Source organism: Octopus bimaculoides, chromosome 2 (genome assembly GCF_001194135.2).
Source record: "Octopus bimaculoides isolate UCB-OBI-ISO-001 chromosome 2, ASM119413v2, whole genome shotgun sequence".
In the NCBI taxonomy this organism is placed as follows: Eukaryota; Metazoa; Mollusca; class Cephalopoda; order Octopoda; family Octopodidae; genus Octopus; species Octopus bimaculoides.
The window spans coordinates 41,580,137-41,591,336 of record NC_068982.1 but is presented as its reverse complement, the minus strand read 5'-3'; the positions used below and the strand labels follow the sequence as shown (position 1 = coordinate 41,591,336).

The 11,200-nt window shown below is 38.8% G+C and overlaps 1 protein-coding gene across 5 annotated transcripts in view; it reads right to left on the bottom strand.

Annotated features, from left to right (window-relative positions):
- Positions 1–129: 129 nt before the first annotated feature.
- The window catches only part of LOC106884233 (hydroxylysine kinase), a 30,488-nt gene continuing 19,417 nt past the window's right edge, over positions 130–11,200 (bottom strand). For all 5 annotated transcript variants that reach the window (XM_052976762.1, XM_052976764.1, XM_052976777.1 and 2 more), the window contains exons 2-6: positions 9,241–9,500; positions 5,552–5,659; positions 4,105–4,253; positions 2,898–3,075; positions 130–1,413 (exon numbers count right to left, since the gene is read on the bottom strand). In XM_052976762.1, coding sequence (XP_052832722.1) covers positions 896–1,413; positions 2,898–3,075; positions 4,105–4,253; positions 5,552–5,659; positions 9,241–9,500 — 1,213 coding nt within the window. In that variant the 3' untranslated portion in view covers positions 130–895. The remainder of the gene's footprint in view (positions 1,414–2,897; positions 3,076–4,104; positions 4,254–5,551; positions 5,660–9,240; positions 9,501–11,200) is intronic.

Genomic DNA, 11,200 nt, shown 5'->3' with positions numbered 1-11,200 from the left:
CAGCAAACTCCCATAACTGTACACAGTTTCTCTTTTCTATCACAAATCATTATATACATATGTATGTATGTATGTATGTATGTGTGTACGTACGTGTATGTATGTGAGCGTGACGATAAACAAAGAAACTTGTTTAAAATTTTTGATAAAAGAATATTTATTTTTATTGCAAGCAAAATTTTTGTCGTTACTACGAACGACAAACATCAAGATAGTTTGAAACTAATTGTTCTTGGACTAGGTATGATAATAACCGCTGTCGAGAGTTTCTTGATGTTAGCTGATCATTGTGTGGTGCTGTTGCCGCCGTCCATTGATTTTGTGTTGCGACAGCGCTCAGGACAGCTGCTGGTTCTGATATTGTCTGATGATAACCGTCTGCTGTCTGCGTGTATTCTCCTCTGTTAGTAGCTAAAATATGCTTAATATATAGTGGTGGTGTAGGCAAAAAAAAAAAATATGCGCCGAAGATGAAATTGTTGTTACATCCCGATCCACACGAAGACTTGAATTATCAGATTTTTTTATGACGTTGGTATCATCTTCGCGAATTGCAATCGTATTCTTTAGCTGAGGTTTTTTTAGGTTTTAATGTGTGTTTTTTTTTTTCATCGGAAATAGTAATCCAAATTCGATCGCTAAATATTCCTGCTACATATGTATGTATGTATGTATGTATGTATGTATGTATGTATGTGTGTATGTATGTATGTATGTAGGTAGGTAGGTAGGTAGGTAGGTAGGTAGGTAGGTAGGTTGGTAGGTAGGTAGGTAGGTAGGTATATGCAAGTGAACCTTTACATACGTGTAATTCTGTGTTAGACGTATATAAAAAACGCGAGAACAAAAGCTATATATCCAATCGTTCCTTTTCATTTTACTTCATATATTCTCGTTAATTTTCACCATATGAGCTTATAATCTCATTCCATCTCTTCAAAAGGACTTCTTTTGGTGTCTTCCAGATTTTACGAATCAATGGCCAACCTTGAGCAGAAGTTCTCAGTGGATACAAGTTTGTAGTATCTTGTTGATATACGTACCTTCCAATAGTCAATGACTTAGCAAGGCGACCACATATCAAAACAGGTAAAGCGTCAAGTTCCTCTGAATTCAATTTGATCTCCGAAAAGTAACCAGCTAAAATGTGACCACCAACATCTAATGAATCAATGATTTTGCTCTCCAGTGAGATGTAAGCAATAGAAATTGCAACATCATGAACTATGTACGAGTATCTTGTGTGACCAAAATCGATAATACCAGACACGCCGTACGGTGACGAAGGTATTTTTCCAGCCGTATCATTAATGTTCACCGAACAAAGTTTTTCGTTGCAATGCAGTGACTCGACTTCCTCATGTTTCTTTCTAACTATGATATTCATATGACTGTAGTCACCATGGGTATGACCTGCAACGTTATAAATGTGAAAAATTGTCCGATTGAAATGAAATACAGACCAATGCTGGGATTAAATCGTTGAGTAACACACAATTCCACTCACACACACACACACACACACACACACACACACACACATAGGAAGTAATGTTTATCGCCACATCAATACGGCTGTTCGGCGTTACACCGTTTTTCACCCCAGGAAGAGCCTCATCCGGCTGGTTATCGATGCAATCTGCACCTGGTATATATTGCAAGCAGGGGAGCGAACACCTACCGTCTTCTAGCATACGACGGGATCACCAGACCGAACAGTTTCAGGCTATCTGTGCCTATCGTCAGTGGTGAACACTCGGCCGCTAGAGACAGCAAGAATTTGTTCCAGGTGACAATATATAGAAAATCAAGCGACAATCAGTCACTGATCTTGCAACAAGCAAAGCAGTTAGTTACAAAATCTCTATAAGAGATGAAAGTAGTAACTATACTGAAAAGTAATGCTTCTCGCCTCATTAATATGGCTGTTCTATATACAGCGAGAGAATTAAGGATGTTGAAGTGGATGGCTACAAGTATCTGGGTACTTTGGAGTACAAAAAAATCAAGGTCAAAATTAAATGCAAGTACACATGGTACAGAATATTAAAACAAAAGAAATTAAATATAAATATACATGGCATAGATGGCATTCTGTGATAGAGAAGGACTCCAAGGACCAGTTGAGGAACCTAACTATCTTGCAGAGACGTTCGGTTCAGTCGGCTTCTGGTCCTGAAAAAACGAGTTGAAATTTTCAGCCATGCTCGAGATGTAGTTGATGGTGGCTGCATTGCGTCACAAAGGTGATAACGAATCAATGTCACTGATTCCTCTTGCTTTCACCCTTATATTGTGCTATGTCTATTTTGGAGCATGAACTAATGACCAGGTGTGGTGCACTAACTTGGCTTGTCTCACCTCACCTTTGGTATTGAAGACCAGCCAGGTATTTCGATCAGAAGAGAACGCATTACCATGCTCATCTGTCAGGACTTAGTTGCTCTTTTGAAAGAACATTGAATACCCTTCTGCATTTCCTGAAACAGACGCCTATCACTTTTCACCCTAGTCTTAGTCCTTAGTTACATTTTTTCAGGCAAGGAGCTACTGTCTTTTATAACACACTGCTTCCACGCTTCTTCTTCAAGTGGAATTCGATTTTTGTTAAAAAATTCTCTGTATCCAGTGATACCCGAAAAATGCTTCCATTGCCTCTAACGTTCTCACTCCAACATACAAACATTCAAGTAATCTTTGAAATGCTTCCGTATGCAGTCGACTCGCATCTCCCATATTCTTTACTGAGAACAAGAAGAGCATCCACAAGAAGGTATTTCTATTATGATTTGGGAAAATACCCTAATTTTTTAATAAGTCGAAATCAAATTTTTAATTATAGAGGCATTTTAGAGAGTCAGTTTTTGATATTGTTAGAGTTTCAACTTGGAAGTTACCTTTCTGATATTTTGAGATATTTGGAAGAATTTCCTTTTTGAAAGTTTCAATGACCTCTTCGACTAGCATTCGATCGTTTTCAATTTCGATAAACTCTAGGTATTTAGTCAGTATAGGTAGTTTCTCCAGATTCCAAATAACTTGAGGTCTATTTTGGAAAAACGGATGAGAGAAATTCTGCAATAAAAGAAAGAGAAATATATCTAGTTACATGACAGATATATTGTAGTAGACAAAAAATTTGGTTTGAGATACTTGCTCTTTTCTAAAAGAGTTATAGCATACTTGGTTGTTACAAAACAAATCTTTTGGTTGAACAGTGGAGATTTTGTATCCTATCAAAAATCCTGTAAAATCGTTTTTTAAATACGTGTATAGGAAGTTACAATTCACTACTGAAAGAAGTGGAAATATAGAGTAATTGATGAATGTTTCTTTAACAGCTATAACTGAACTTCATTTCTCACGTGATCAAAAGCCTAATATAGGCAGGTTGTCAGTGAACAGTTATATCTCAAGCATGATCTCCACAGAACATCTCTACAGAAATACAGCCTTCAGCAATAAAGATTACTAACAGCATAAAATAGTTTCTCAGAATTTCCGGCCACAAGTTTTCAATAAGCAGGATCGTACAGTAGATTAATAAAAGAAGAAACTAGCAGCAACACATAATCTCTATTCTAAATTGGATATTCGTGTTTGCTGAGAAATTAACCAGTTAGCTTGCTTGAAATGCTATAAGGCTCGGTGTGGGCAGAATTCGTTGGGTAAACGATTTGATAGGTGCAGTGACGACGATAGTTTGATGAAGGCTAAGCTTGAAGATCAAAAGTGTTCGAGGGGAATATATATCGATCAGAAATGCCAGTAGGTTATGATATTAACAGTTTCAGAGCGTTCGGAATTGTAAAATATCCGGTTTCTATTATAGTAGCGTGGGCATGGAAGGAGTGGAGAAAACATAAGTATTAAAGTCACTAAGAACGATTACTTTCGAATATATTGTGAAATAAGTCTTCAATACAGGACGTGACGTGCATATACTACCTGACTGAGTGAAGCTGGAATACAGACTATAGCAGGGTAGTATTCCTTTTTTTAAGATGGTGGCGTGGATAGTTGATTACAGTTTCAAGTAAGCTGACAGACCACGAAGAAACTTTCAGGGAAATGTGCATCTCTGAGAAATAGAATTTTACTCACCTGTAATAACTTACTCATACGACCAAGTAGCTTTCCAACATTATATAACAGAGATGGAACCAGAGGTACTGAACTTAAAATTACTCCAGGAACGAAGGTCAAGAGAATAATCATATGACAATTCTTTTCTGAATCGGAGTCGTCCGTATCTAAAACATTAAAAAACTTCATGTTTATCCATAAATACATAAAAAATAACAGTTCTTCATGTTTATCCATAAATACATAGAAAATAACAGTTCTTCAAAACGCACATGCGCATATCAACACAGCTAAACATACATACAAATTTCCCGTATGCATGTACACATTCACATATAAAGGAAATGGACCTCCGTCAATTTCGACGATAAATATTCAGTTGTTCGATCAAATGAAAAACTTTGCATTAGCATGTGAAGTAGTTGACTATTCTACAAACACTTGTACCCTTGATATAATCATCAGACAGATTCGGTATGACACAGCATGTTACAAGGCTCAGTCTTTGAATTAAAGGTACAACTGATTCAATGGGCTTCTATACAGTTTCCGTCTACCCAGTTTCACTCACAAGGTTTGTGGTGAACCGAAGCTATGATAAAAGACATTTGTCCAAGATGTAGTGCAGTGGCATCGAACACGGGAACTCGTCATTTACGAAGAGAACTTCTTAACCACTTGGCTTGTCTATGAATTTTCAGACTGACCAAATGATTACATAGTGTAGTCTCAGTCGAGATTACATAATGAAATCATTTGTGTGTTAAATGGAGAGGTTAAGGTGAATGTATAACTAATTAATTCGCTCTAATTAATTTATTGATATTTATTATATCGAGCCACGAGAAAGAAAAATCTCAAGTCGATATTCCAGAAATTTGAAACCAGAACAATACGACACAAAGAATCCAAGTTGTATCAAGTCTCTACTAATTCTACCAACCTAAAAAGCAAATAGTATTTTCACAAGTTTAAAAAACAAAGGAATTTCTTGTTTATCTTTCTGTTGATTCACTTTTCAGTTTAGAACTCAGATCTCTGGCTTCATTTCCAGCATCGAAACAAAAACAATTGCGAACAAACCTTGTCTGTGTCTCTATCTTTCTTTCAAGCACACACCCATTATTAATTTTCACTTTCCTTTATTCAGTCTTTCTGTCTCTTTGTCCCCCATCATCTTTCTCTCTCTCTCACACACACACACACACACACACACACACACAGGTCCACTCTGGGATCTGTCTCTATAAAAAGTTCAAGAAAAGAGGATTTTAAAGCAAGCCATGCGAAGGTCCAAACGTTACATTATTGAACGTACAGAAAACTCTTACAGCTTTTCCCTCTGAAGAAATAGACCAAGCGCCGAAATCAAGCAAGGTACCAGCAAATTCCACAGGTTGAGATTCACCAGTGACTTACCTTATAAACGTACAATATTAAAAAAGAAAGAAAGAAAGAAATTTACCATTATATAATCTTTCTCTATTCTGGAATTTACCATCAATTCTTTGTATTCTTTCCGGAACAGGAATATTATATTCTCGAAGATAGTCAACCACAAAATAACATGCATCTGTCAAAAACAAGATGTGCATAGAATCAGTTTAAGACAATGTCTCACACCATAGAACATATAATTTAGTTGTGGCAGCTTCGTGCTGTTTTCTTTGTGTCAGCCTCGTGCATGTTTTCTTTGGAACTCAACTCCAGCCCATAAATTCTAACTAATTACTTACTTAGTTTATATTCATCAAAGCCTTTAAAATCTTTCTATTTCAGTAAAGGTCATAGAAGCAATTTATTGTTTTCAAATTTTGACACAAGGCCAGCAATTTTAGGAGATGGGTAAATCGGTTGCATCGACCCCAGTGCTCAAATAGTACTTATTTTATCGACCCTGAAAGGACGAAAGGCAAAAAGTGGACCTCTCTGTAATCTGAACTCCGAACGTAAAGACTGTCGAAGTGCTGCTAAGCATTTTGCCCGGCGTGCTAACGATTCTCTCAACACTGCGCCTTATTTATTTGACACGTTGATAACTATAAAAGTGTAGTAAACTTATAAATTATATACACAGTACCTATTACGTTTTAGCAAAATGTTCAATATTTGGGGGGGTGAGAGACTGCTGAGACCCTCTTTCGGTCATGGCTGACCATGGGATTGCACCTAGAAAGTCACCCTCCGAGGCACAAGTCCGGGCAAGGTTGTTTATGGAAGACCAGCAGTCGCCCATGCATACCGGTCTCCCCTCTCCATGCCACCTGTGTTATCCAAAGGAAAGGCAAAAAGGGGCCGATACAGCTTGGCACCTGTAACATCGCAACTCATTTCTACAGCTGAGTGAACTGGAGCAACGTGAAATAAAGTGACTTGTTCGAGAACACAACACACAGCCCGTCCGGGATTCGAACTCACAACCACGCGATCGTAAACTCGACGTTCTAATCACTGAGCCATGCGCCTTCATGGTTGTGGGTGGGGGAGAAACGTATTTAATATTCATATCATATTAATATACTTCTAACATATTTAGTTCAACTGTAAAATAATATTTCATCGCAAGATAGAGTGGATGCTGGTTTCAAATTTTGGTACAAGGACAGCATTATTAGGGGAGGAAGTAAATCGATTACATCGTCCCCAGTACTCAGCTGGTACTTATTTTCATCGACCATGAAGGATGAAAGGCAAATCCGACCTCGGGGGAATAAAGACAAAATATAAATATTATCTCATTATGTTATGAGCATTTTGTATTCGTGAGTGCGAGCGTGCGTGTGTGCGTGCATGTGTGTGTATGTGTGTGTGTGTGTGTGTGTGTGTGTGTGTGTGCGCGCGTGCGTGCGCGCGTGCGTGTGTGTGTGTGTGTGTGTGTGTGTGTGTGTGTGTGTGTGTTACTTGTCAGGAATGGAACGTGAGGAAGAAATTCTAAACAGTTCACTGAGTTGAAACATATAATGTTCATAAGATATTAACATATGTATCTGTGTATATATATATAAGTGTGTGTGTGTGTATACACATATCTTTTATTCTTTTATTCTTTTATTCTTTTATTGGTTTCAGCCATTTGACTGCGGCCATGCTAGAGCATCGCCTTGAAGGATTTTAGTTGAACAAATCAACACCAGAACTTATTTTTTAAGCATAGTACTTATTTTATCGGTTCTTTTGCCGAACCACTAGGTTCCGGGAACGTAAACACACTAACACCGATTGTCAAGCTGTGATGGGGCAACAAATACAGACACAGACACCCATAGATAGATAGATAGATAGATAGATAGATAGATAGATAGATAGAACGTGGTTCTTTCAGCTTCTGTCAACCAGATCCACTCACAAGGCTTTGGTAGATCGTAGTAGAAGATATTTACCCAAGGTGCCGTGCAGTGGGGCTGAACCCGGAACTAAGGGGTTAGGAAGCAAGCTTCTTACGACACAAACACACACGTGTGTGTGTGTGTGTGTGTGTGTGTGTGTGTGTGTGTGTGTGTGTGTGTGTGTGTGTGTGTGTGTGTGTGTGTATATATATGAGGGGTCGGCTGAAAAGTTCACTCTCATGGTATGAAGTTAATTTTTCAACATAGTCCCATCTTTTAGTCCACTCACTTCTCCCATCAGTGTTGCCGTGCTTGGATCCCATTGCTGAAGCGGCTTTCATGCTGTTCGTGAAAAAATTCATCAACAACAGATATGATGTCATCATCACTGCGACACTGGTTTCCAGATAAATGTTTTTTTCATGTTGGGGAACAGACGATAGTCAGATGAGGCCAAATCGGGAGAATAGGGAGGGTGATTGACCAATTCAAAATCACAGTCACGCACAGCAGATACTGAAACCAAGGACTTACGTGTTGGAGCATTGTCCTGATGAAACAAGACCCCTTTTGTCAATTTTCCTGGACAGTTGGTCTTGATAACCTTTCATAACTGCCTCAGCAAGTTGGCATAGTACTTTCCATTGATGTTGTGGCCCTTTTGAAGATAGTCAATAAATACAATGCCTTTTGCATCCTCACCCCCAAACAACTGAGGCCATCACCCTCCCAGTAGATGAAACGATCTTGGTCTTCATTGGAGTCGGTGAGGAGGGGTGTTTCCACTGCATAGATTGTCTCCTTGTCTCTCGCTCAAAGTGATGAAGCCAACACTCATCCTGGCTTAGGGAACTTTCAAGAAAACCAGCTGGATCTGCTCCAAACAATGCCTGATTTTCCCGTGATGTGATTATCCTGGTGCACTTTTGCTCAGAAGTCAGAAGACGTGGCACCCACCGAGCAGAAACTTTCGTCATACCAAGTTCATTGTGCAGAATATTCTCAACTCATTCATGGGATATGCTAATTGCATTGACTATTCGATTTATAGTCAGTCGCCTGTCATCCATTACTATGCGGTGAACACGGTCAATGTTTTCCTTGGCGGTGGTAGTTACAGGATGTCTAGACCTTGATCATCTTCAAGACTCTCCCTTCCTCTCCTAAATTCAGCTGTCCACTTTTGTACAGTTGCTAAAGCTGGTGCGTCATCTCTTAATATAGCAACGATGTCAGCATGAACGTCCTTGAGGACTAAACGCATTCTTTTTGTTTTTGCAAGTACTTAATACCACCACGAAGCCAAATTTTGTCCATTTTTAAGAGACCAGTTAATTTTGAAGTTTTCTTTAACCAGTCAGATGTCAGTTTACCTCAAGAAACAATGTTATTAATAAAAAGGGTTGGAATTAATGCACGTAAGATTTCATAACTCTAGCATCACTCCTTCATAATCAGCCCATGAACTTTACAGTGATAATTATGTTGTAAGTTTAATTTGATATATTAAATGTATGTGTATGTGTGTGTGTGTGTGTGTGTGTGTGTGTGTGTGTGTGTGTGTGTGTGTGTGTGTGTGTGTGTGTGTGTGCACGCACTTGTCTTTGTGTTCGTGTTTGTCTTCCCCACCACTTGACAACCAGTGTTGGTTTGTTTATGTCCCGTAATTTAGCGGTTCGGCAAAAGAGGAGACCGATAGAACAAGTACCAGAATCATAAATTTGTAAAGTTTTGGGTTCGTATTACTTGGGTTGAAGGCTGTGCCCCAGTATGACCGCAGTTCAATAACTGAAACAACTAAAAGATAAAAAAAACAGAAGATCTGTACCAAAATAATCTTCGTCCTTTGATTCTTCTCCGTTGAAGATTTTCAACACATAACCATGAGGTTTCACCTCCTTAATGTACGGATTTCTGTGTGTTTTCTTCACATTAACCAAATAATTTCGATCGATGTAACTTTCCATTTCAGTGAAGTTGACTACTTCCATTCCATACAGTTGTGACATGATATCATTTACCAAACCGTCTCGAACTACTGGTGTTGCACTGGTGTCAACAAAATCCATCTTAGTAGAAGTTGGTACTCTGAAATTCAATTCAGTTCAGTTTAGTACAATTTATCATCATATTCTTTTTTTTTTTTTTAATAATTCATAAGCTCAAAACTTCCACATTTCCATATGAGAGATTCACTCAAGGTAAATAACGCAGTATTCTGTGTTCTAACACAACATCCACTTTTAGTGGGAGATAAACATTGATTTCAAATTTTGGCACAAGGCCAGCAATTTCAGTGGAGAGAGTTAGCCGATTACATCGACCCCAGTGCTCAATTGGTCCTTACTTTATCAACCCCGAAAGGATGAAAGGCAAAGTCTACCTCGGCCGAATTTGTACTTAGAAAGTAGCGACGGACGAAATGCTGCAAAGCATTTTGCCAGCTCGCCGCCCTGGTGGGAGACAAAATATATTCTTTTAGTATTAATACTGCTTCTGTCGCTGATAGCTATTTTTTAATAAGCCCACTGGTTATTTGCGACACCAGTGCCTGAATAGAAACTAAGATTCTATATATCACTGACTTGGGAATTTGACTGCTGTCTAACCGGACGTCTACCATTGAAAAGGCCAAGGAATGTGGAAATCACATGATCTGACAATATCAAATGGCGCTCTTAAACACTACAGCCAAATACTAGGAAAACTAAAAGTATCAAAGCAACAAAAAAATTCTTCTCGTGAGTATTGCAAACATCCTAAGAAAAATACTGTCAACCTGAGAATATCTGACTCACTTAATACTCTTTCAGAATCGAAGATATTACAAATTTAACAGAATCCTAGTTCTCAGATTCTGTTCTCATTACAAATCATAAATAATACTTAGAGTAAAACAACCAACATTAACGAGGCTTTCAAGGGAAATTTGCAATGTAGGCCAAGATTACTTTCACCCACTCTCACCCAGAGGTCAACGAATGCCTTGTGAGGGAATTTGGTGAACATAAACTGGGTGCATGCCCATCGCACGTGTGTGTGTGTGAGAGAGAAAGAGAGGGGGCAAGAGAAGGGCGAGAGAGAGGAGAGAGCAAGTGGAGAGAGAGAGGGAGAGAGAGAGAGAAAGAGTGAGACTTGCAACTGCTCTATAAAACAAAGTAACAGCAGCGAAAATAATGATAATCCTTTCGGCAGAATTTGAACTTAGAACGCAAAGACGGGCGTAACGCCGCTAAGCATTTGCCGGCGTGCAAATGATTCTACCAGCCTGCTGCCTTTTCGATCATATTGATATTGGTTTCAAATTTTGGTACAAGGCCGGCAGTTTCAGGAGAGTGGGTAAGACGATTACATCGATCCCGGTGCTGTACTGGTATTTATTTTATCGATTCCGAGAGGATGAAAGGCAAAGTTGACCTCGGCGAAATCTGAACGCAGAATGTATAGACGGACGAAATGCCGCTAAGCATTTCGTCCGGCGTGCTGACGAATCTGCCCGCGCGCCGCCTTAGAAATAATAATAATAATAATAATAATAATAATAATAATAATAATAATAATAATAATAATAATAATCTTTTCTACTATAAGCACAGGGCCCGAAATTTGGGGGTGGGGGATAGTCGATTACATCGACCCCAGTACTCAACTGATACTTATTTCATCGACCCCGAAAGGACACGTGTCAGTTTGTTTGTGTTCCCGCAACTTAGCCGCCGGGGTCGAATTTGCCTTTTATCCTTTCGGAGTCGAGGAAATAAGTATTAGTTCAGTAATGGAATCGGTGT